Here is a 26722-nt window from a genome sequence, read left to right on the forward strand (position 1 = left end):
ACACAAAATAAAAAAACAGCCACAAATAAAATTGCGCCATTACCGAAATTTAAAACAATCGAGTTTTAAATGCTATGCCTATTAAATATATTTCCTTTTTGAAAGAGAGGTTATTTTTCATATAGACAGTATTTTACGTATAATGTAGCTGAATAACTGAATATTCGCATATTGATACTAATGAAAATTATGGCATTTTATAAAATAACAATGATCCTGACAAAAGCAGCAACAAATATTTTCTTTCTACGTGACATTTTCAACAAATGAATTTTAGTTCCATTAGTGGTAATTTGACGGAGCTCGATTTCACGAATCATTCCATTTTCGCAATTATCGCCAGATTTCTTCGTAATGCTGATTTGAATACAATTCACTGGTTTCCTCCAATATTGACGTTTTATGTCAAATTAGAGCCGAATCTTCTATAATAAATGGCACAATCTAAATAACCGATTCTGCTTGAGTGATATTTTCCGTGAATGAGTTCTCACACTGTGGCGCATCGAGACAACTAAATTTGTATTGATTCCTGAATTTTTAGAAAACCTCCCCAACGTTGACGAAGTGAAAACTGTTGCGAGAGCATATTACTCCCTTGTCTGTCTTCTCACTCTCTGACTTATCAGTGACATGATCAGGTTTGCTGTCGGCTAAAGGCAATTTCGATTGCGCCTGACATTGCGGCCTGATTTGCCGCTTATTAATTTAACACTTAACGGCTGTCGGTTCGTGGACAATCAGTTGAGAATTGACTGGCTCAATAAAGACAGAGCAGAGGTTGGAATTAAAAGTGGTTATTGATAAAAGTATAACGTCGCCAGCCTGTTGAATACTATAACTTCTATCATCTTGCAAAAACATATATTCATAAATTCATGGATACATACCTTTATCTTTTGATACGATAAATTTGGAATCTAAATTGCAGATAGAGAAGCACGGGACTTATAAGAGATTTAATACAATATTGAACTTGTCTGCGCAGTAAGATGTTTGGTTTTATTGTCGGGAGTTTTCCCATAAAATGTCTCTAATATTGCTGGAATTGTACTAAATTATCATTAGTTCACTGTTTTGATGTCACACAAGCACTGTGTAAATTACGATTTTCCAAGAAATGCATGGAACGTTACCACTCAAGTGTAGTTTTTTTCATTTTGTGTTTTAAGGATTAGTAAAAAATACAATGAAGTGTGTGTTAACGCTTGTGGTGTTTGTGATTTGCTGGTCTATGTCTGAACCATATCAAGGAAGAATACCAGTCGGTAAGTCCTATTTTTCCGTGATACCTTTCCTTAACAGACGTAGATAGAGATATGCATATAATAATGACAATACAATAAAAGAGCAATTTCAGTATGCAACTCGGTCCTTTAATTGAAATAAGGCTAATGATGAAGGAAATTACCAGACATGTAATTAACACATATAGAATATATTATTACATGACTCATTCCATAGTTTGTGCTATATTACCGCCTATATTGAACACGTGTTTACTAGATTAGTAAGTAAAAAATTCAAAACAGATAACTCTGAAAATCATTTTCTGAAATTTCTTAATAAAACACATGTTGAACTGCTTTCTGGTCAACAGTCAAAAGATTTTTGACTACTGTCAGTAAATGTATAATGGTACTGTTCTTCCGTTTTTCACAAACTTACTGAAGACAATTTTTTATGCTATCTTATAGAGGCTTGCTTGTTCATATAAGCAAATGATTAAACTTCAGTAATGAAATTTAATTTGTTTCGGTCAGAAATAATATATAGCTGGAAAACATTGGCAACATTCGATTTGACATTTGTATGGCGTACCTTGCTGACACATCGTTTATTTCAGATAATGGTCAGTTTCTGTTGTACAAAATACTTGTCAGCAATGTATTACTTAGTGACAAAAAGATACCGTTTGGAACTATGCCCTTTTTTCTCAATTACAGCATATAACAACTTGGTATTGGCAGGCATTGGCATCTTAGAAAAATGAAAAATAACAAACAATCGGCAATTGTTTTTTTCTAAAGGAAGATGACCAACGTAAAATTCGACATAAACTGTCGTTATAAGTACTCCTGTTAACTGTGTCGAACAATGCTGAATGTTTTATTTGCAACCAAACCACCTTTGCATGTTAATTGTTTCAACCAGGAATGATATGTATTTACACGTTTGTACATAAATAAACCTTTAGTCGAAAATCTGCTCCAAAAACAACAACAGCAGAAAAAACCCGAAAAAAAACAACAACAAAAAAAATACAAACAAACAAAAAAAAAACACGAAAAAAATCAACAACAAAAAAACAACAACAAACAAACAAACGTTTGATTCTTTTATTAAAAACAAAGTTTCTTACATAGCTGCATATATTTAAAGGCACTTAATTATTATAATAACAGTTTTTATGCATTTAGTGGGGTCTGCTTTGGCCATAGTCACACGCACTTCTTTGCTTATTTATTTGTAGAGCCCCAGAAAGATAAGTAGGTAATGTCAAATGGTGTATTTTCTACTACCCTGTTCATTTTGTAAAGTTTTTTACTATTTGTCAAGAGTCGACGCTATTATCAAAGCTGCTTGTTGCGGTAATAGTAACATGAACATGCATTTGAATATATTTTAGTATTTGACTGGGCTCATGTAGTTGTACAAAGGAAATATATCTCTCAATAGCGATATAAATTCAAAATAAATCATACGTACATATGAATAAATTATTTGACTTCGACGTTAAAGTGATATGATAAAGCAATGTCTTCTACTATGACAGAAGAAGATAAAGAGTATTTCAGTTCGCATGTAAGTAAAATAAATGGTCAGTAGCTTGGTACATCATTCTATAGAATTAGGAACAGAAGAGAAAAACTAGCAAACAAGCTATAGCTATATCTATGTCATAAGCAACTGCCGTCATGATAGTTTCCCTAATACTGGCTCGCTGATTAAGGCAGCCAAGTCTGTTTCGCATATTTGGCAGACGATTAGAAACACATTTTTGTTTGCATTCAAAATCAGATGAATAACACTGAAAATATTAAGTAGACATGTCTCATGTAGTTAACATTTTGTTTTCTCTTTCTGGATGCCCAGATTGTCACTCAGACCGAATAATGTACAAAGAAGTTTCGTACAATGTTGTCCTGATATAACACATAAAGTATTGCTGCATTTTCTGTTAAATAATTAATTGACATATATTGGCGAAGGCCTCCTGAAAATGTAGGATTTCGGATTGACCTTTTAACCCTATGTCTGGCTCCCTCTGGATATTTTTCTCAATACAATTGCAGAAGTACGTAGAGATTTTATATCGATCTTCATAGACTAATATGCCCTTCGTAGACACGTAAATAAGTAGTACTGGCATAATGAGGGCTTCCGTTATTTGACAATATGTTCTCACCTCTGCTAACCTACTTACTTTTCCTCAAAAGGACAGACTGGATCACGGTGTACCAGATAAACAGAAATAGTTAACGTAACTAAGACCAGTCAACACTGATTAACAGTTCTTTTGAAACAATTCTTTTCGAAAAAATAAAGAAGCTTGGTATAGCGAGCGAACGTTTGTTATTCAGTTTTGACTTTTTGAGAGGTGGGCGCATTTTCTTGCAGCAAGTGGGATATTCTTATAATTTCTATATTTATTTTAACTATTTCAAAGACACGTTTCCAGCAGTTACTGTACCTCTCTGCAGTATAACAGGCCATGCAAGTGGTGTATTTACTGATAATCACTAAAATTTTATAAAAAACATTAATTATTTTCTAATGTATATACGTACTGACTGAATGTCTTGAATCTGCTAAAATTATGTATGTCTTCAACATCTAAGGTTGAAATTAATTGTCATGCTTGTATAAATGAAGATCATTTGTGAGTTTTAGTAATTTTTGTTGGCTCTATCATTTTGCCTTTACAGGTAAGATCAAGACTGAAACTCGCAAGTACTTACAAACTCCACGAGTACCTTTTTGAAAATTAAACTCGTTAACGGCGGCTGTTTTATTATAAATACTTTTTAAACTAAAAAATGTCTTTATGTCATCGGCAAAAGCAACAATTTTGTTCTTAATGATTGAATCCAATGTCAAATCTGCAGGTGCACACTTTTAATCCTGTAAAACTTCCGTGATAATTATAGTTCCGACTGCCAATTTCACCGAAGACAAATTCTTTAATTTTAATCTGTGGTTGAATATTCAGGTGAAATCATTCTTTCATAACAAGTATTTTCTTTAAGAGTTTTTTACTTTAAAATATCTTTATCATGAAATGTCTAATCAGAGTGTCAAAGATACATATTATCATGTTTTTTCTTGGTTTGAGCTTAGATGAATATAAGGTATGAATTTACAGTCACGCAAACAAACAGAAGTTTGTACAGAAATTTAGTCATACAAGCAAGATTTTACAAAATTAAGTCACAAGCAGGCAGGAATTGTTTTAAAAAAAAATAAGTCATACAAGCAAGTCGTGTAAAGTTCCTAGTTTAAAAACAATAGATATTCGTATCGATACATTGCCTGCCAGAAGCTATATTTCAGGTTGTGTCCCACCAGTAAAAGTAAAAACTACAGCAACATCTCAGCGTTCATGTAAATTTTAAAATAATCATTGTTACATTCCACTTGAGTTTTGATATTTCATAAAACCTAATTGTTCTTGTTGTTGAATCATTACTCCGCTCGTTTCAGACGAATTTACTCAAAGGGAATTGATATTATTCTCCTCACCATAAGAAATAGATGTTGTTTCTTGATTTATTTAAAAACTATTTCAAGACGATATTAATATTTCGTTTTCTCTAAATATACACAGATACCATTATGTATATAATTTATCATGATTTTTCTTTTTTAATTTAATGTACAACGCCAGTGAATATACTATGTGTAAAATTAGGCGTTTAATCAAATAAAGCAGTTTCAGTTTCAGTATGTTCATAATATTTAAAAACAACACAAAATAACAGGTATAGATATCAGAGACAATAAAAGAGTTTGCCATATGATTAACTGTAATGAATCTTACGGTTGACATGAAAACATGTTTTATTCTTATACATGTTTGACGTTTAACTGTTTTTTTTCTAAGCTGGAGACACCTGGGTAATTGCAAAGTGGCAAAAGTATTTGCATACAGCAACGTTTCTAAGTGTGAATCTGAAATGTTCTTATTATCTTGATATAATGAGTACTGCCTAAAGCTGCTGTTGTAGCGAAAACCCTTTACTATACTTACAACATATAGTAATGGATGATTTTCCTGAATTATTTGTTTAAGAAGAGCAGTGCGTATGATTAATTTACATTAGTTGCACAATTGATTTGAGATGTTACACTCGATTCCATCCATTTTCAATGAAGTCCCTAAACATGAAAACTTCATGTTGGTATAATCTCTCAAAAGAACACGTATAACATGCACAATGTGAAATTTGTTGTCAATTTTAATTTGATCTTTTTTTTTTATAGAGAACTTGTTGTTCTCATTCATATACGAAATATTTGCCTATTTATTATTTTCACCAGACAGAGGCTGCTAGGCTGTTAGAACTGTTTATTTACATCGGAAGAACTATTTTGTATTCTTGCTGAGATAAGAGACATCACAATAAGATCATTAATAAATCTATTTGAACAGAGCGATCTGATGTTTGCTTTCCTGTAAAAAATATATAACAATTAACATATTAAAAACATAAAACAATAAAGACAATGTAGAACATATACGTATTACTATTATAATTTAATCTTAAATATTGATAAATGCTTGAATTTGTTTGTAATTGTAACTTTTGCAGGAAATACTTGCGAGTTTGTACAAATTTTGATTCTAAAAACTCTATTAAATTCGTTTAAACATTACATTCTGTAGGTTTTTCTATTCCATTTTAATCACATTTGAAAACCTAGGGGATTAAAAATCAATTATTTTACAAAAAAGAAAAAAAAAATAAAACTCAGTATGGGAACTGGCTAATCTTGGCATCCCTTTGCCATAGGAATTTCATTCCGTTAATAATTTTTAAAAACTTTTTTGGGACTGGAAAAATTCAACCTGTGTCGCTGCTATGGTTGTTTCAAGCAATTGTAGTCCGCCCGAAAAATGAAATTTGCCTCGGGGTGTGCCGAAGTTGAAAAGAGTCCTGTTTAAAGCTCGCGCGAAAAGGCGGGTCTTTCTGAAATTTTATCGTTACGTACTGTCGTGAGTGGTATTTTACTTTTTTTTTGGGGGCCCACCGTCACCCGTATGGGGGGCTTTTTAAATTTTAGTAAAGTAGTCAAGTATAGAAGCACACCCTTTTCCTAAACTTGCCTTTTTTCTTAGCGCTCTTTATACGAAAATTTTATCTGGGCCCCGGGGAGGGGGGGCTCGAAAAAAAGTAGTTGTGAAATTGCGCAGGACAGGGGGCCCATGTAAAAATTTGGTAACCCCTTTTTTTTGGGGAAATTTTATGTTTTAAATTTTCTAAAATTTCTGTCATAATCCAAAAATGTTTCAAAAAAATCTCATCTAATTTTTGATTTACTTTCTATTTTTGTAATCAAAATTTAAAATTTACGGTTTTTTTTTATAATTTTTTCTTTGATAGACAAAACATGCGCCCCAATGAAAATATTTTATATACCAGTTTATTTTTAAAACACTTCAAAGGGGCTTTATGCGCAAAGGCAGCACTGGGGGCCGACAAATTCATCATCACTAGTACAAACAAGAGGTGTGATCGGGGGGACAAAAAAGAAAAATCCTTTAGTAAATCTTGTCCGGCAAAATTTACCCTAGCTCTTCGCGAATAGACTTTTTGGTTTTTTAAACATCCCTTAAAAACCATAACCTCTTAGTTAGGTGGGGGCACTAAAGAAAATCAGAGCATCTCAAAAAATTTCAGTGTCGTACCGGATAATTATTTATACTCTTTGTTTTTAACAATATGAATACGTTACTTTGTCATAATAAAATGGAATTTAACTTCACCAAATATTTTTTTTATTCCAATCATTTCCATTAAAACGGAGATCTTTTTTAAATTTAAATACCTTGTTGCAACGTATCTGCTTAAAAGTTTTTAAGATTTTGGTTTTATCTTTTCAAAACAACATTACAAAAAAAATTAATTTAAGTGCATTCGGGGATTTGTTACTGCGAAACCGTACGCAGTTGACGGTCTGCAATTTACGACCCCCTTTCAGGGTTAATTTTTGACTGAATTTGGGGAGGGGTATTCACAATTTATTAAGGGAATAAATTTTTTCAACAGGCCAAAAAAAAAAAAAGGGTTTGTATCTATAAAAAAAGGCAAATACAATGAAAAAACAAGATCCTGTCAACATGAAGAAAGGGGAAAAGTATTGAAAATGTAGTATTGGTTGCCCTTTTTACAAATGTATGATTTTATAGCATAATTTAAATCATATTTTTGATTTTTGCGGAAACACATTTAAAATTTTTTACTACAAAATAAGCAAAAAATTTTTTCAGATATAAAAATTTAAAAAAAAAACAACAAACAGTTAATTTAAAAACCCCGACTTTTTTGGTAAATTTTAAAAAATTTTTATGTACAAAAGTAAATTTAAGAACAATCTGAATAATTAAATTTTTGGGAATGTAACTAAAAATTTGTTCATTTTTTCGTTCGAATAAAATTTCCCAAATGTCGATTAAAATTAGAGAAAAATACTGAAGTAGATCAAGTATAAAAAAGAAATTAAAAAATCTTCCGTTTTAGAAAATTCTGAAAATGTCTTCATAAAATTCCCGAAAAAAATACATTGAGCCTTTGGACACTTCGTTATATATGTAACAAAAATGGAAAACTATAAAGACAACAAACAATTATTGCATGCAAGTTTTGACGTTTTAAACTCTTTTCAATTTTTTTTTGATGCATAATTTGAATTATTCCCCTTACGTCCCCCAGACAAAATTGTTTATAAAAAAACGTTTTCAATATTCTTGCATTGTTTGTTAAAATTTATGTTTTGTAAATTTAAAGACGTTGTAAAAAAAGGGAAATTTTTTGCACTTTTCATTAATCTAAACAATGAAGACTCAGAAAAAACCAAATTTGTTTACTTTGCTTGGTTGCATTTTATGTTTCCCAAGGGAAACTTTTACAGATTTTATCAACTATCACGCACGCCTTTAACACAATGGGCTATGAAAAAAAAAGACCTCCGTTTTTTGGGATTCAGCGTTGTTAATTTTTTAAAATTTTAATAAAAAAGTTTCCCGTGCAAGCTGGGCTAGGGGGTCCTGATGTGTACGCATTTTTCATACTCTGATAACAAACAATTTTTAAAACGAGTCCCTTTTCGATGCTTTTTTACATGAGGGTTTCAAAGGATTTTTCGGGTATTTTCAATCCAACTTTTGGTGTTTCTGTCCCTGGAAAAATTAAAGACCCTTTTTTTAGTCGTCATAAAATTTTGTTTCCTTTTTTCAGTTAAAAAGCAAAGGTAATGTTACATCGTTTTTTAAAAGTGCACCAATGACAAACAAAAATCAAAAAAACTGCAAATTTAAAGTGTTTTTTTTTTTTTTTTTTTTACGCGGAATTAGAAAACCGTTTTTATGGAATAACGGGGATTGTGGCCCCCGGGCCCCAAATATTTAGGTCGCTTTTTTATTACCGAAAAGCCCCCAGTTGGTGACTAAAGGGGCTGTGGTTCTCCCAGGAACCTAAGATGTTGCGTTTTTTTCCCCACAATTAAAGTTGGGGAAGTCACCAAATTATTAAAATTTTGTCGCTGGACTTTAAATAACCAAAATTTCAGGGGGGTTTTTCCTTATACGTTTTCATGTTGCTAACCCTTTTTAAACGGAAAAAAATCCTTTATACTTTTTGGGGAATGTATTTTCTAATACAATTACCGATTTTAATGGCTTTTTTTTTTGTGTGGGCGATCGTTTTATCGTGAATAATTCAATAAACCCCAAACTACTCTTAAATCAGCCCCTTTGAGTAAAAACATTTTTATTAACCCCAAAAAAGGGGGAATCCCAAGAAAATCTAAAAAGAAAACGGAGAAAAGTTTTTTGTCGTAGTGCTTTAAAACTTTTCGTGAAATGTTTAGGGTTTTTGATTTTTGGGTTGCGTTTTTAAAAGCGGAGTGGAGACAAAACGGTCAAAAGGGAAATTTCAATCCTTTCTTTGTAAAGGCAGTTAGTAAATTCAAAACGCGGTGTGTTTAAACACCCGGTTCAAGCAGAAATCCGCGATATGAGTCAAACAAATCGCTAGATATTTTTTACTTTTTGTTTTTTGGTCAGAGAATACGTTGAGGGCAAGGTTTCAACGGATTTTTCATAATAGCTTAAAACGTTTACGTTTACTTTTTTTATTTTTTTTTTTGATTTAAAGCCCTTTTTTAAAAATTATTGTTTTTTCGTAGAACTACTGTTTTTATCCCCCTTAAAGGGGGATGCAAACAGAATGAAAGATTTCTTTGAGAGAAATAATTGTATGTATTTTTGCACGATATGAAAATTAACCCGTCATAGGGGAAAGCAAAAAATGAAAAATTAGGGTTTTACGGCGGGTATTGACTGCCCCCAAAAAAATGAAAACCCCGCGTATAAAATACAAAGTGTGATTATCAAATTAGCCCCTTTTTTTTAAAAAAATTTTCGATCATCAAATTTCTGGGCAATTTTTTTTTCATTATAATTGTTTATCGAATTATTTAAGTTCGTGTGGAGAAAGCTTAAAACTTTTTTGAACACTTTTGAGTCCGCTTTTGAAAAACCCGTAATGGTGTCATTGAGAAGTCATGCGGACCTCAGTGGGGCTCGAATCCCCGCCCCTGGGTTGAGCGGCCGACCCCCTTACCACAACCCACCGCTCCTTCATTATAAAATTAAACCGTCAAGACCGTTAGAATTAAAAAATTATATATTTTTATTTGTTATACGAAAAGTACATGTATATATTGATGACAAAACTATCATTTGAAAAGTATTATATAAATTAGAAAAGTTGAAACTTTTAAACCCCCTTCCCAATCAAAACTCAATCAATCCGGTCTGCATTGTAATTTTGTTCCAGAAAAAAGTATCAAAAGAGAACAAAAGTGTTTAGATGCCCATTGCACTGAACATGTTTCGTAATGGGGAAGTGGATATTTATTGATTTAAAAAATATGGATTCCATGCAAAATTATTCTGCAAATAGGATACCTCTTAAGCCTCTGCTAAGGGAGGTGTATTTCTAGTGTTGCAATATAAATTACCAAACACAAACATTCGCATAAACCGAGTAGGCTACTATTTTGCGCAGTTTATACTTCAAAAGGATCTCCTGACCGACTGAAAGTGCGAAAACCGTATTCTATAACATACTTTCTAGAGCTGTGGAATTATATTATACAGAAGTAGTAGCACAACTCTCCTTTCCTTAGCAAAATTTCATTGCATGTAAAAATAATTACTCCCTTTTGATCTGTTACGCAGCTTACGTTTATTAGATGGTGTCTGATATGATATTACAAAAGATTTATTGTACAGTATAATTCTCGGTGGATTTTTCTGATTATTTACTCTTCCGCCTTTTTGTGTCTGGGGAGTCTTTTTCTACGTAAAGTCATTTCGATGATTTTATAATCGGTGGTATTAATTTTACAAGAGAACTGTAGTCAACGGAGTTTAACATGAGTTCAATACATGCAAGTATAATTAACCACGCATTTTAACACAATCTTTGTTGTATATATGAACAATGCAAACAATTTTATTTCATGTTCACAAATGATATTTTAACTTAAAAATGTCATAGTAGTCTCACTGTTTTGAATAACTACAGATTGTTTCATATATTACAGTTTGTATATAAAAATGGCAAAATGTCCCATTTCATAATTAAACGACGTTAATCTGGCACTGTCTCTTTAGCATGGTATATAGCAAGATCCTTTGAATCTGAGTATCACTTGATATGAATATTTGTCTCCTTATCCTCCCCGGAGGAAGAAGTAATGTTAAAATCATACTATAATACATAAAGATAACCTGTTTATGTCACAAAATACAGTGAAGCCACATAAAAAGGGTCTCTTGTGAGACCTGTTGGGTCAGCTTTTTATCAGTCAGTATCTTCTGGCTTTTTAAAACTGTCATTTGAATCTGTTGTGATACAGCCTATAGCCTGTAACTAATGACTAATACAAATGATACAAATGATAAAATATAAAAAGGTCTTTAGGCGACCAAATTAGAAACAGTAAAGCAAAAATAAGTAATTTCATGACAATATTGCTAGAAATTGCTCGAAGAATGCTATGTTTATGTCTTATACACGACGACCGTCATGGACACACATCTGGTTGCATATATTTAACAACCAAGTTAGTTACGCATATATGTCTGTGACCCAGACATATATCAATATTCATTGCACATTGAAAGATTCTTAGCTAGATAGCAAGAATTACGATGAAAATATTTGATAGACGTGTAACAAGAAGTTAACATGTTTATCATCTTTCCAGATCCCTAAATCGTCTCTCAGACAGACAAATGTACGCATAACCAATATTTCCTTCCATGTTGTCCTGATATATGTTCCCATAAAGTATTGCTGCATTTCCCGTTAAATAATTAATTGTCATATACTTGGCAAAGGCGTCTTTAAATGCACGATTTCCGTTTGAAACTTTTAACCCTATGTCTGGTATTCACGTCGTGATATTTGTTTCTCTACGATTGCCGGGGTAAGGAGTGATTTTCTATCGATCTAAATAGAATAAAATCTCCTTTAGTGGCTCCTAATAAGTGGCTACGATGTTGATATACTGTCTTGGTGAAGATTCGTGTCTTTGATAATATGTTCCAACCTCTGCTAACAAATAGTTTCACAAAGAAACTATAAAAGTGTTACAACAGGAGCACGTTGTTCCATTTTCTCAAACAAGTACATCTTAACTCACACATTTAAACATGTTATATAATACTTGTCTAAATTATTTGTAGCCTTTTGAATGATGAATAAGTCACGTAATTTATTCATACTTTATATGCATATTGTCAATAAGGTTTTCTCTGAGCCAACCAGCTGATGCAACTTCAGATGAATTAAAGTAATGACTGTAAATTTAAATAAACAAGCCGATATTGCAAAATTGTGCGTGCGTGCGTGTATTCGGATTTTGCCTCTTTTTTAACAATGTTTCGGCGATATAAACGACGGTCGGTGTCTACTTTTAGCAGTACGCGCAATGCCCAGCTTTATAGTGCTGTCTCACTGAAATATCACGCTGTAGACACATGACATGTAACCCACCCAGTAACATTATCACATTATACTGACACAGGCTGTCCAATCCTAGATCATCCCTTTAATGCTGACAGCTAAGTGAGGAACCGACTAGTACCCTTTTTCACGATTTCATATGACGCGGCCACGGAGCGACCCCAACCTCTCGCACATAAAGCGGACTGGGCGGTCAAGTTGCATATAAACAGCTGAACACATCAATAAAGAAAGTTCTTTAAAGCCCTCTAACATGAAAATCAAACATTCGTAGCCCATACATTACGTGACAAATTCCTCGTCACAAATGTTGTCTTACAAGTAAAAATAAGAAACATCCATGAACCATATTAGCCTAGAACGTATAAGGTATGAAGGTATTGCGAAAGACTTGTTTGACTCAACACAACTTCCTGCATATTGGAGAAGATGTCTCTTGCAATAATACATAGCTTGTATGTTGTAGATGGTGTCTGGCATGATATCCCAGAAGATTTATTATAGAGTTTAACTCCCAGGTGGATTTTCTCTGATTATAAAACGTCTATCTTTTTGTCAACTGAGTTTTATCTACGTTCTTTCCTTGTTCGGACATAAATTGCAAAAGTTATAAAGCAAGTACATTTGCGGTAATGATAAATTGATTGTCTCTAAATACATGCAGTTTGCAATTTCATTTTCTGTGAATTGTTAGTCCACATTTGGCTATAGCCAGTCTAACATATGGTCCTCTAACATAATAATGTAAAAAAAAATCATCCAAATATGTACAGTGAATTGAAAGACATGAATAAAAATAATGTATTATGAACAAATTATTTCTTAGTGGCATAAACAGTATGTAGTGCAATGAACAGACATTAAGATAAGATAAAATTATGTATAAGTGGTGAAAGAATAAATGTTATTTGTAATCCGCGCACTAAAACCCTAAAAACTCTTTTGTGAGAAAAATACGGGAAAGCGTTGGATTACATTTAAGGAAATAATATTGTTATTATGTCACATATGTAATAACAGATATAGACTAAAGTAAACATAATAACACTTGATATAAAAACGCGAACATTGCAAGGCTGTTACACTTATTGATAAGACATGAAGGGAGATAAAAATGAATAAGAAAGAAAAAAACGAAAACAAATAAGAAGAAAAATATTTTTTTTGACAAAACTGTCATATGAATTATACATAACTAATTAGATAAGAAGAGAATAAAAATGAAAGCAGCGCCACAAGTAAAGTAAGTTAAAAAAACACATCAAGAGAAGATTTGTAATGAATAATGAATATATATCTTTATAAATGTATGTAAGAATGTTTTTCGTGAAACTTACAATGTCTGAGAACTCACGAGTGCGAAGAATGAACAGTTTACACCTATGAATGATATTGTGGATGGTGGTGGTCAGAGAAATGGAATGCACAAATCAGGAAATAAGGAAACGAACGACCATAATAGCACCCTTCCCCTGAGGCTATGTTACCCCTATTGCCAATACAGTGCTGAAAGCCTTACATGGTACGCCCAGACGGGAAGCATATAAAGGTTCAAACCCCCTGGTTAATGGTGCCATCACTAATTTTTTTTTAAAGAAACAATACTACACACTGCCCCACGAGGTTACAATACCCATGGAGCCTGTACCAGTAAGTATGGAAATATTTAAATTAAGTTTGAATTAATTGAATAAAAGCGAGATTGCTTACACAGTTTCACTTAAAAGATACAGTTTAAGGTGTTTTTTAAATTGACTTAGAGTTTCGCGATTTCTGATTTCGTAGGGGAGTCCATTCCACATCATGGGCCCACCAACCGAGAATGACCTATCATATAATGCTGTTTTAGATCAAGGAACTTTGAGATGTTCATTTATGACCGATCTTAAGGTTCTATTGTTAGAATATGAAATATTTGTGACCAATTTATTAATGTATTGCGGTGTCATATTATTAAGTGATTTATAAGTTAAAAGACATGTATGATAGGTCACTCGTTTAGTGATTGACAGCCACCCCAAGTCCCTGAACATGTCCGCTGAGGGTGTCATAATGTCAGCTTTAAGGATTATCCTAGCAGCACGTTTTTGAAATTTGGACAGTCTGTCTATGTTGTAGGCAGAGGTACCACCCCAAACGACACAACCATTATCAAATAGAGGAAGAATGTATGAATTATAATATACAGTTAAAGACTTTCTTGGAACATATTTAGAGAGTAATTTGAGTAATGTTATTTTACGTGAAACATTGATGCACAGTTGATCTATCTGTTTATTCCAAGTTAAGTTGTTATCAATAAAGATTCCTAACAATTTTTGAGTTTCTACATGAGGTTATATTTTATCATCATATGAAATATCTATTTGTGGTGTTATTGTGTTTTTTTTGTACAGTACCTAAACTCATGACAGAAGATTTTTCTACATTAACCACCATATTGTTTTCACTGCACCATTTATTGAATTTATGAGCACTATTTTGTAAGTTTGTTGCGACTACCGTATGATCTTTATTATGGGTGTGTATCGTTGTGTCATCAGCAAATATATCTGTATCACAGCTATTCATAAAAAGTGGTAAGTCATTTATAAAAAGTAAGAAAAGTACAGGTCCTAATAAAGAGCCTTGAGCAACCCCTGATTGAAATTTTGCAGACAATCTTTTTGGATTGAGTTTGTTCTTCATTGAACAGGAACATCTATTCATTTTATTGATTTACATGAGTCTTTGCTGGCGCATTTTTGATTGAGTTATTTTTATTGTAATTTGTAACAGTTTTTCTAAATGTCACTCAGACAGAATCTAATATTCAGTAATAAATAATATCTAAACTTTCGTCACATTTTTCGTAAACTGAAAATTAGCGATTATCTCTGGACCCTTTTGCCCTTTTTGAAGTACCGAAAGGAATTTCTGTAGTAACAATGATGTTTGCATCGATCATGGTAGGTATGATAATATAAGAATCTTTCTGATGGTGCGTATCTGGCACGAAGGTTACTGTATAGGCGGTAATGAGGTCTGTCGAGTTACCGCAAAACAGTTACCGAAGAGACAGATATTTCGATCTGTACATGCTAACTAGTAATTGGTTCTTTTCGTGCATACTGTATAGTCAATGTCAGTTAATAGAAATATAAAATAAAATGTTCTTCTCTTCTTGAAGGAATTATGAAATATTTAGTTAGCATCAATTAGTGAACATTCTATCCAATGCAAATAATGCACTTTTATTAAAATAGTTTTACACCTCTCCGACGAACTCTCAGCTTAAGTAACAAACCATTCAGTATTTCTGATAACGAAAGCTTTTATGCCGGCATACAGTAGTATGCAACTGTTACATGCTGGTACCCGTAAAGCTAAAACAGAATGCAACTGTTACATGCTGGTACCAGTAAAGCTAAAACAGTATGCAACTGTTACATGCTGGTACCCGTAAAGCTAAAACAGTACGCAACTGTTACATGCTGGTACCCGTCAAGCTAAAACAACCTGTAATCAACTTTCCATTTTTAGAACGAGCCTCCCGCTCGCCGGATTTTAATCCGATTAATAATTTTTAGTATGTTTTATTGCAGTAAGTGAAGAAACTGAAAACAGCATCTGTATGGGACAGCATATCACAAAATCACATCGGACGTTACACTCTGTCTTTTCGCATTTGCTGTCGAAGCTGACGAACATAGTACCATAACTTAATGCCTACTTTTTCAAAATTATGCGGATATCATAAACTGATTGAAATTATATGATTCAGATCTTTTGATTTTAAGCAACTTTTGCATATCATTTACAACACGTGCAACATGTCAAAATTATGTTGTCTCTTGTTACGATATTTGCAGTGTGTCAAGTGTTGCGTTAAAAAAAATTGTATAGTGTATACTTTCATTGAAGCATTGGTAGAAATCCCTCCAAAATGCTATATTATTTTGCATATTTGTCAGAGACTTAGACACGCATTAATATTCACTTGACCTGAAAGATGCTAAGCTAAATGAAATTAATTACAATTATGTTTGGTATTCTTTCACATTTCACAATCTTCCCAGGGTCCCTAAATAGTAATTACGATCGGAATAATTTGCGAGTTACCAATGTTTACTATAAGATCGCCCTGATATATATGTTCACATAAGGATTTGCTAAGTAAAGAATTGACATGTACTTGGCAAAGGTCTCCTGAACCTGCATGATTTCAGACTGAACTTTTTAACCCAATGTCTGGCATATTTTTCGTGAAATTCATATCTTTATCTTTGGCAGGAGAAAATGAGTGCTTTTGCATCGATTTACATAGACAATCCTTTAAATTACACGTACAATGTGATTATACAACTGAGTGACTTTTGCCAAAAGTGCCATAAGAACAGCAGGATTCAAGGTATGGGCAAATATAGGTGCTACTGTTTGTTTTTACATTTATTTGATGATTCTAGTGAGTTAGTTGCTTTTAATGTTATATTATCGATGTGTTGCTACGATCGGAGACTTCTACGTTATGTGTAGCCTTGGTATTTTTAGCTATATTTTCATAGCTATATGATATAGTGTATAATTGTAAATGATAAGGTTTTTTTCTTTCGTATAGAGCTTATCTGGATTGAACCCCATTAACAAGTCCTTTCCTCAGGCTTCTAAGGAATGGAGATTATTTTGTAGGTTTTGAAACTCTAGTGGATCAATTTATGGCGGTAAACCTTTTCAAAAGCTTGACTGAAGTCCGTTACGAAATTCTCAAGATTGTCGAATACCTTTGTGCTAAACCTATGAGTTGTGTTTCAGGACTATGCTTCGACCTGAAACCATAGTGGTACTGGGTAAGGAGATCATTTCTGTCAAACTGGGACATAATATTTGAGACCAGATTATATTCAATAAATACACAGACAATACATGTCAGTGATACGTGCCTGTAGTTCCTAGCCTTTCTTGTAAAGTGGTGCAACAATTGTTCTCTTTCAGTATTATATTTTTTATAAACAGTACAGTCACTGATTTATAAGATATTATAATCATCAATGATATCGCGGAGTTCATGTATGACATACGGGGTATTTGATAGAAAATATTAAGTTATACTGTCATATTCACACTAAAAAAACGTAAGTTTGTTCGAACTAACACACCAGCTTGAATAAAGTAGTGTGACTAGTTTGAAAATCAATACACGCCGTAATTCAGTTTGTGCCCTAAACACTAAACATCTCAGCATTCCAGTTAATTTAATAACATAATTGTTTTATTTCCCCTGGGCTTAGATATTTTATTATTTCTGTTAATTTTGTTTCATAGTTACTATGCTGGCTGAAGGTGGATTTACTAAATCAATTATGTTTACTTGGAAATTTGCAAACAGAACTTTTAATATAATTATTTTCAACACCATAAGAAATATCTGTTGTTTCGGGATTTTAATGAAAACAATTCAACAATTAATGCTATGAAATTATATTGCTTTGAATGGGAATTGTTGATTACGTTTCTTCTAAAATCAACATATTTTATATATGTAATTGTAGGGTCATTTCTTTCTCCTGTCATTTTCCAGAACTATCCGAGTTGTCAGGTTGTGTCAGAAAATTAATAAAATTAATACTACTTATTTATTAATACATTTTGTGTATCTGTACATGCGAAAAAAAAAAGCAGTGTCATCATGTCAACCTTTAGTGACAACGTGAAATAATATGAATGCGACCACAAGTGTTTTATTAAATGTAAAACATTCTTGCATTTGGGTATTTATGTATAACCGAGGAGACGCGGTGCCAGGGCTTTTCCGTTGATTCAGAAAATAAATACCCGTTTAAAATACATTTTCTCCAGGGCGATGCGAATCCAGCGACAGTCCTTCTAAAATGAATGAAATATCTCCACATATTTCTGAAGAATGTCAAGTAACAATAATTCCTACACATCTACCAAACCCACAGAAGGAATGTATTAACGAGCTTATATTCGGACTAAAGCTTTGGGTTACATTTAAAGTGTTCACTAGGAATGTGACGTACAGTAATTCACTGAATATAAGTGTCTTCCGAAGAATGTATGTAAGCATAAAGAAGGAAACTAGACATTGTAGTTGTAAACAATGCGGTGTCTATACTAGTATGTAAAAATCGACTGTGATTGAAGCAAAGAGTTAAAAGCTGCGAAATATTATATATTCAGAACTAAAAACAGCTTTGTAAATATAAATTCGGATAAATGCATAATTTTCAAATTCGCGTCTAAAAGAAAAATAAACGCAATAAGACTGTTGCACTTAAACAGTTAATCTCTCAGAATCTCTGCTATAATAATGTACACTGTACATAAAGTATTAAATTCATAAAGAAGTTTATTTGTTGTTTTCAAGTGAGGTAGGAAATACTTTCTATATTTGTTACATTTTTCTAAAACCTTTTAGATGGAAATGTTGTTTTACATCGTAAAAACTATTTGTTTTCAACCATTAATGCAACTAGATCATTAATAAGTCTCTTTGAATAGAAATATCTGACATGTGTTTTCTTGCACGAAATACAACAATTAACACTGACACTTCAAAAAAGATCGTGGGGAAATATTGCATGCGTTACTAGTAAAAATCATAGTTGATCTAAATTATTGATATTGTGCCTGCAATATGTCTAATATGACAGTATTGTGGATATATCTTTTTAATGAAATGCATGCATGCCACAACATTTGCATCCTAACATGATTAATCAATATAAAATTCACTAGTTTCCTTCTCGTTTCAAGCACAACTCAGTAATTGTTACATGCGGGTTGGTTGGATATTCCATTAGAATTATCGTCTGGATCCTTTGGGATTAACTAACTTGATGAATGTTACCATGACATGTACATATACTATACTAACTGTTGAGAAAAAGACAACCAGTGTAATTATGCTAGTACAATATTACTGAACAAAAACATTGCATGTTTGTACTACAAAGCCTCAAATATATTGATAGGCAGCAAGAACATTACTTTATTTTTTATATCACTAAGTGTTTGTTTCAATGTTTTACGGAAGCTAACAGAAATCATATGTCAGAAAATGTTGCGTAGACCTGTGAAATAGTGGAAACGGGGTTCTTTTATCTAAATCTACACCGCAGATTATTATGCATTGAATAGAAAATATGAATTTGACATGTTACGTAACTTGTGTTTATAAACTGACATCAATTTCTTTATCGATTTTAACTCTCAGTTGGTTTCTCCTTGAAATTATTTTTGCTGTTTTCTCATACATCCATGTACAGTTTCCCATTTTATCATTTATACTCATTTAAAGACACAAACATATACCAAAGCAGAATCCATATATACTCAGTTCCAAAAGAAAGTGTGCACTTTTTAAGTTTAAATATTTCAAAAAATTCCCCGACGTTTTTGTTTCATTTTTTCATACACTCACTCTCAGGTAAAAATCTAAAATGCACACCAATTTGTTTACGAACTGATTTAAATTTTGGTACCAAACATTATAAGTTTTCATGAAAATAACCGGGAAAAAATAACAGAAAACTAAGTGCACACTTTCTTTTGGAACTGAGTGTATATATATGACACTAAACAAGTAAAAGTAAGTTACAATAAGTGCAATATAGTTGTAAAATTACAAGAAGAATATTGATTTTCTCCCCTTTTCAAAATCGAGCGACCGGCTTACTCCCATTGAGAAATATGTTTTTCGGTTACCTTGCAAAAGTTTTATATCAATATGTCAGTAAGTCTGAACCAATTAGTCTTTTTACAGTACCCACATTTTAAGGATTATTAGGAAAAATAATATCGCAAAAAAGTGGGAACGAGTCGCTTTAAAGTATTTTGTTTTTAAACATGATCTTAGGTACTGATCTTGTCCTGCAGTATTTTGATAACAAAGTTTTTTTTTTATGAATTGCAGACATAATCTAGAGGAAAAAAGCAATTACAGTTAGAGTAGTATAAATAGACAAAGTATCGTAAATCTTTACGGAACCAAACAAAAATATTACATAATGGATATTGTGATTTTCTTAACCTTCACCCGGCTAAATTTGTAAAATGGACTGGTGAGTTTTTCAATTTTGGCAGTATCATTTATTATTCCAAGGGCTGTTTACTGAATATTTACTGACTGAATAGCGAACAGTGCAGATCATGATCAGCCTGCACGGACGCACATGCTGATCTTGGTCTACACTAGTCGCAGGCAAAACCACTTGCCGCCAGTACGCTAAAGGTTAAAGTCCAGTTAACCTGTCATGTGTTTTTTAACTGTTGTGTGTTGCAATTATTTTGATTGTGAAGTCATGTTACATGGTATTTTAGTACTGCATTTAAATGAAAGGTAAGTATGTCGTCATCACTGGAAACGATTTTAGGAATAAAAGTCTCTCAGGCGGAATTATTCAAGAACAGCTGCTGGATCGTAAAGAAGTTGAAATAACGAATTGCAGCATTTTCCAATATCAACTGACGTATGTCTGGCTCATTCTCTCTAAACTTATGATTTTCCCTTGAACCGTTTGACTATATGTCTAGCATTCTAGATGAAATATTTGTCTCTTTTTTTCTCCTAAGAAATAGAGGTGATGGTATTATTCTGCACTTTATTGATATACTAGAAGTATTTTGATGCATGGGGTTGGTGAACGATATAGAAAAATGAAACACCCACACAGGATTAACATTTCTTTATTATTAGTATTATCATGTATTGATGTCATACTTGCCATGTAATTCGACATTATATGTTGAAATAAATCTTTCTATCTATAGTGGATGAACACCCCAGGTACCCCTCCGTGCATAATTTCGTCACGGGCGGGCACCTAGGTAGAACCACAGACCTTCCATAAGTCTGCTGGATGGATACGTCCCGAGTTAGGCTCAAACCCTGAGGCTCGAACCCACATCAGTTAGGGGCATGCAATTTGAAGTCAGTGACCTTAACCGATCGTCCACGGCTCCCCTTTAAATTTGACATCATCTTTCTTATATCTTTTGTTGGTTTCTAATTTTCCCATTGAAAATTGTTAAAAATCAGTAAATAATGACGCTTTTAAATCTGATATATTTGCTCTATTCAAATTATAAACATAGTTTTCCTGTGATATGTTGTCTAGTTGTAACTGATATATAGTACAATCAAACTTTGTTCGCTCGAACTCGATGGGACCGTCAATATTAGTTCGAGTTATAGGTAATTCGAACCTTCGGAAATTACACGTTATGTAGGGATTGTGCCGGGAAATGACGATGAGTTTGAACAAAGGGTAGCGTTTAAATGATTCGAGTTCGAGTGAACAAAATTCGACTGTAAATTCTGTTTTATCCGCGACAGTTTTCAAAACCATAGGTGCTGTATTTTAAGCATATGTTGCATTTATCAATAGAAAATCGCTAACAATGTAGGTTGTTGTGGGTAAATCAAACAGGTACAACTGTAAAAAAATGTAAAATGAAAACTACATTCTTCTTTATGTCTGGTATGTATCCAAGTTGGTACAGCCTTTTTGTCATTCTACTGAATAATTTTCAAGTGAAGCATTTTGAGTTAGGTAACAAAGCGAGATATCTTTAATAATCAAAAGATTGTCGGTACTAAGATTTATGGTGGCATATTTCTGCCAACCACATATCCACTTCTTTATGTAGACAGTTTCCTCTAAAAATGTTACATATCCAGTTAATATCTGGCAAGGGGCAAAATGGCGTGTTATCCAGATAATTATGTTAGCAGGACAAAACTGCCTGTTAGTGCCCACTTCTGCCATCCACATATTCACATAAATAAGGGGTTATTGTAAAAGTTTTCTTGATATCCAGTTAATATTCGTGCCCAAATTGGCCATTAACATTTAGACGTTTGGTTCCCTATACGGAATAAATGAGTGTACGATTAAGGGATATTGCCAATCATAACTGATTAACTGACAAAAATCTAGATACCTAGTTAACGTAAGTGAATGAGTGGATGGCAGTAGTGTGCACTAACAGACAGTTTTATCCTGTTAAGATATTTAAGTGGATAACACGCAGTTTTTCGAGTCTAAAGCGGTGCCCTACTGTGTTCTTGTATCTTACTTGTCTGTTTTTCTATGTTAGTTAGTTGGGTGTGGTTTTGTGTTTAGCATTCCCTTTGTGTATTCATTCTTGTTCTACTTTCCCCTTTAAACTTTCTCCCCCCACCCCCACCCTCACACCCCTTTTTATCCCATACCACTTCCTCCCCCTCTATCTATATTTGGCATACATTTATATGTACTTGTTAGATTTTTGAAGCAACCCGTCTGTAATATTTTTCCATTACGCTTCTTTTTGTTGTGGGCCTACTTAGCAAATGCATGGCTCTGAGGCTGTGTTTTTGGTGCTGTGTGCTTCCGAGAAATCTACCCTTACCTTTTATCTTTTGTAACTTGCCAGATAATAACTGAATAAGTGACATTTTTACGAAACAATTCGAGATAAATAAGCGGATATGTGGTTGGCAGAAATATGCTACCATAGAAATTACATATTTTGCTCCACAATTTTGAGCTGCGTCCACTTTTATTAGGATTCGAGTTAAGCAGCCATACATATTCTTTTGTAAACTAATGCTCTTTACCATCATTTTCAAAACCAGAAACTGAAAAAAAAGAAATACCTAGAAATGCTAAGATTTGTTGTACGTATGTGATTGATACCGTCATCTACAGTGTCAAAGACATCAATTTAATTTCGGAATTTATTTCATTTTTTATAAGGTTTCATTTTTTTATGATTTAAGTATAACAAATGGAGCGAACGTCACGGTCCATTGCAGCGTTCCAAACACGAAAGCTATGTGATTACACCTGTCGTTACTCTCCATAAAATGCATTATATAAGAACTAGACTTACCCGTTCTTTTTCTTCGTGTACAGTATCAGAATCATCGATCTTTCTTTGATTGAGAAGCCATAAAGCACGTTTCTATGGTCGTTTAGTACGAAAGGTTCGACCTCAAAGATAAAAAATACGACAAACGCCGTATTAGAACCGTACTATTAGAACTCGTTTATTTTTGGAAAAGACAAGACAAGACAAGTGCAAAAACAGTTTTATCATTTGATATCAATCATCCCGGTATTTGAATTCTACGGATATACTATATGTTGACCCAGTAAGGAAAATAACATATGTTTGAGGAGTCCAAAATTTTGTTTTTCAGTATCAGCACATCTGTTTACCACAAATATATTTTACATACAAGTCAAATTACAGGTAAGTTTATCTTCGTGGTAGAGGGAGTGCTATATACTACATTCTTGATAGAAAGGACAAAAATAAAGAAAATAACAAAGTTTAATCTTTTAAATGGGTTTTCAAGATTTAAAATGTCAACGAAAATACTATGCTTTGTATTTTGATAAAGTTTAGAAATATTTTCAATTCATAATTTTATAATATGGTAGGCCAATTTCATATTATCGTGAACCTTAACGTTTCAAGTGGTTCGATTTCCAGTTTCCTAGCAATTCTCATTAGAAACAAGATTCAAAGATGTCAGACACAATCATTGGTAAATAAACAACATTTCCAACTGATATTCGCATAACGTATTGCTGCGATTCCCGATAAATATGTAATTTGTATGCCTAATATTTATGCCATTAACCCTTAGCCTGCTAAATTTCTATAATGGACTGGTCCATCATTGAATATGGGCAGTATCATTTGTTTATTAAAAGGGTGTTCACTGAAAAATTACTGACTGAATAGCGAACAGAGCAGACCATGTGTAGGCTGATCTTGGTCTGCACTGGTCAAAAAGGCAGAATCACTTGCCGCCAGCAGGCTAAAGGTTAAAAATGCACAGTTACACGATTTCTTTATAAGTTTTTATTTTCTATGTCTGGCAAATCATACGATGTGATACTTGTCTAGACTGAATACAATTTGCCTTTATTGACAGGTAATGAACAGCTAAATACAGTAAATATTGTTTGTGTACATTTCGTTCTTTGTTCATTATGGTATATTTCTCAGTTCAAAATAAGTTAATTCACATACAAACTTAACGTTACGCTACAAATGATAAAACTGAACAAGAGGGCAATGATGGCCCTATATCGCTCACCTGAGTACCATTGCTTTAACCAAAAAGAAAAAAAAAATCTTACAAGGTACAGATATGTCAAAATACACCTAAAAATTGGAGGTAACATCCATGTTGTACCACAGTAAAGTAGTCTCGGTTCTTGCCTACGGCCAATAATAAAAAAGTTACTAAATAAGCTATTTATAGTAACACAAGAGGGTCAAGATGGCCCTAGGTCGCTCACCTGAGAAATACACCATAACAGTGTAAACATGTTTGACCTAGTGATTTCATGGAAAAAGATATTCTGACCAATTATCATTAAAATTGGAGCAAATATCTTGAGTATAAATAAGTATTTTATTTGATTTGACCTAGTGACCTAGTTTTTGACCCAAAATGACCCATATTCGAACCTGACCTAGATTTCATCAAGGCTATCATTCTGACCAAATTTCATGAAGATCAGTTGAAAACATTTAGACTCTATCGCATTCACAAGGTTTTCCTTTGATTTAACCTAGTGACCTACTTTTTGACCCAGATGACCCATATTCGAACTTGACCTAGATTTCATCAAAGCAATCATTCTAACCAAATTTCATGAAGATCAATTGAAAAATACACCCAAGGTTTTTCTTTGATTTGACCTTGTGACCTACTTTTTGACCCCAGACTACCCATATTCGAACTTGACCTAGATATCATCAAGGCAACCATTCTGACCAAATTTCATGAAGATCAGTTGAAAAAATTTAGACTCTATCGCATACACAAGGTTTTCCTTTGATTTAAACTAGTGACCTACTTTTTGACACAGATGACCCATATTCGAACTTGACCTAGATTTCATCAAAGCAATCATTCTAACCAAATTTCATGAAGATCAATTGAAAAATACAGCCTCTATTGCATACAGTAGGGTTTTATTTGATTTGACCTAGTGACCTACTTTTTTAACCAAGATGACTCATAATCAAACTTAACGTAGATTTTATCAAGGCAATCATTCATACCAAATTTCATGAAGATCAATTGAAAAATACAGCCTATATCGCATACACAAGGTTTTTCTTTGATTTGACCTAGTGACCTACTTTTTGACCCAAGATGACCCATATTCGAATTTGACCTAGATTTCATCAAGGCAATCGTTCTGACTTAATTTCAGGAAGATCAATTGCAAAATATAGCCTCTATGGCATACACAATGTTTTTCTTTGATTTGACCTAGTGACCTAATTTTTGACACCAGATGACCTATTTTCAAACTTTCCTAGATTTTATCAATGCAATCATTCTGACCAAATTTCATGAAGATCAATTGAAAAATACAGCCTCTATCGCACACACAAGGTTTTTCTTCGAATTGACCTAGTGACCTACTTTTTTACTCCAGATGACCCAATTGCAAACTCGGCCTAGAATTCATTAGGATTATCATTTTGACTTAATTTCAAGAAGATCAATTGAAAAATATAGCCTCTATGGCATATACAAGCTTTTCTTTTGATTTGACCTAGTGACCTACCTTTTAAACCCAGATGACCCATATTCAAACTCAGCCTAGATTTCATCAAGGAAATTATTCTGACAAAAATTCATGAAGAGTAATTGAAAAATACAGCCTCTATTGCATACACAAGGTTTTTCTTTGATTTGACCTAGTGACCTCGTTTTTGACCCCAGATAACCCATTTTCAAACTCGGCCTAAATTTCATAAAGGTTATCATTCTGACTAAATTTCATGAAGATCAGTTGAAAAATACAGCCTCTATCGCATACACAAGCTAAATGTTGACAGACGACAGACAGACGACAGACGACAGACGGATGCCGGACATCGAGCGATCAGAAAAACTCACCTGAGCTCAGGTGAGCTAAGAAGTGGTACCATAAAACCATTTCGTTTTGCAGTATTTATTCTATAATTTATAAAATACGGTATGCAAGAAAAATAATCTAACACCGACAGAGCCTCGTTCCAGCCAAAACAGTTACCCTCCAACAAGATACTACCATCAGTGACAGTTTATTACTTTCTAATGCTATAATAAATTAGATCCACGTATAACGCAAGTAACAAAGCGTCATGTTTTAACACGAAATGAAATAATTATTATTAAGGCATTTAATGAGATCTTGTAGAGGAATGCATTGTTTATGAAATATTCTGTTTCCCTTCTGGATGTTAACTCTGTTATTGATGTTTGCATGCAATGTCGTTTTTTTTTGTGTAGTGGAGACATAACAGACAAATAGGCAATCACAGTCCATTTGCGAAGCGAAGAACAACACAGACAGACAAAGAAAATATTAAGTAATGTAAAACGATCGGAGGACAAGTAAATAATAGAAAAAAACTCTGAACATGAGAAACTCGGGGTTTTCTGTTATCGAAAA

At 33.1% G+C, this 26722-nt stretch overlaps 1 protein-coding gene across 1 annotated transcript in view; it reads left to right on the forward strand.

Annotated features, from left to right (window-relative positions):
* The first annotated feature begins 592 nt into the window (after positions 1-592).
* The window catches only part of LOC123556284 (glutamate receptor 2-like), a 208268-nt gene continuing 182138 nt past the window's right edge, over positions 593-26722 (forward strand). The window contains exon 1 of the mRNA XM_053542511.1: positions 593-1268. Within this exon, the coding sequence (XP_053398486.1) occupies positions 1190-1268 (79 nt within the window). The 5' untranslated portion in view covers positions 593-1189. The remainder of the gene's footprint in view (positions 1269-26722) is intronic.

The sequence above is a fragment of the Mercenaria mercenaria genome, chromosome 5 (assembly GCF_021730395.1).
Source record: "Mercenaria mercenaria strain notata chromosome 5, MADL_Memer_1, whole genome shotgun sequence".
In the NCBI taxonomy this organism is placed as follows: Eukaryota; Metazoa; Mollusca; class Bivalvia; order Venerida; family Veneridae; genus Mercenaria; species Mercenaria mercenaria.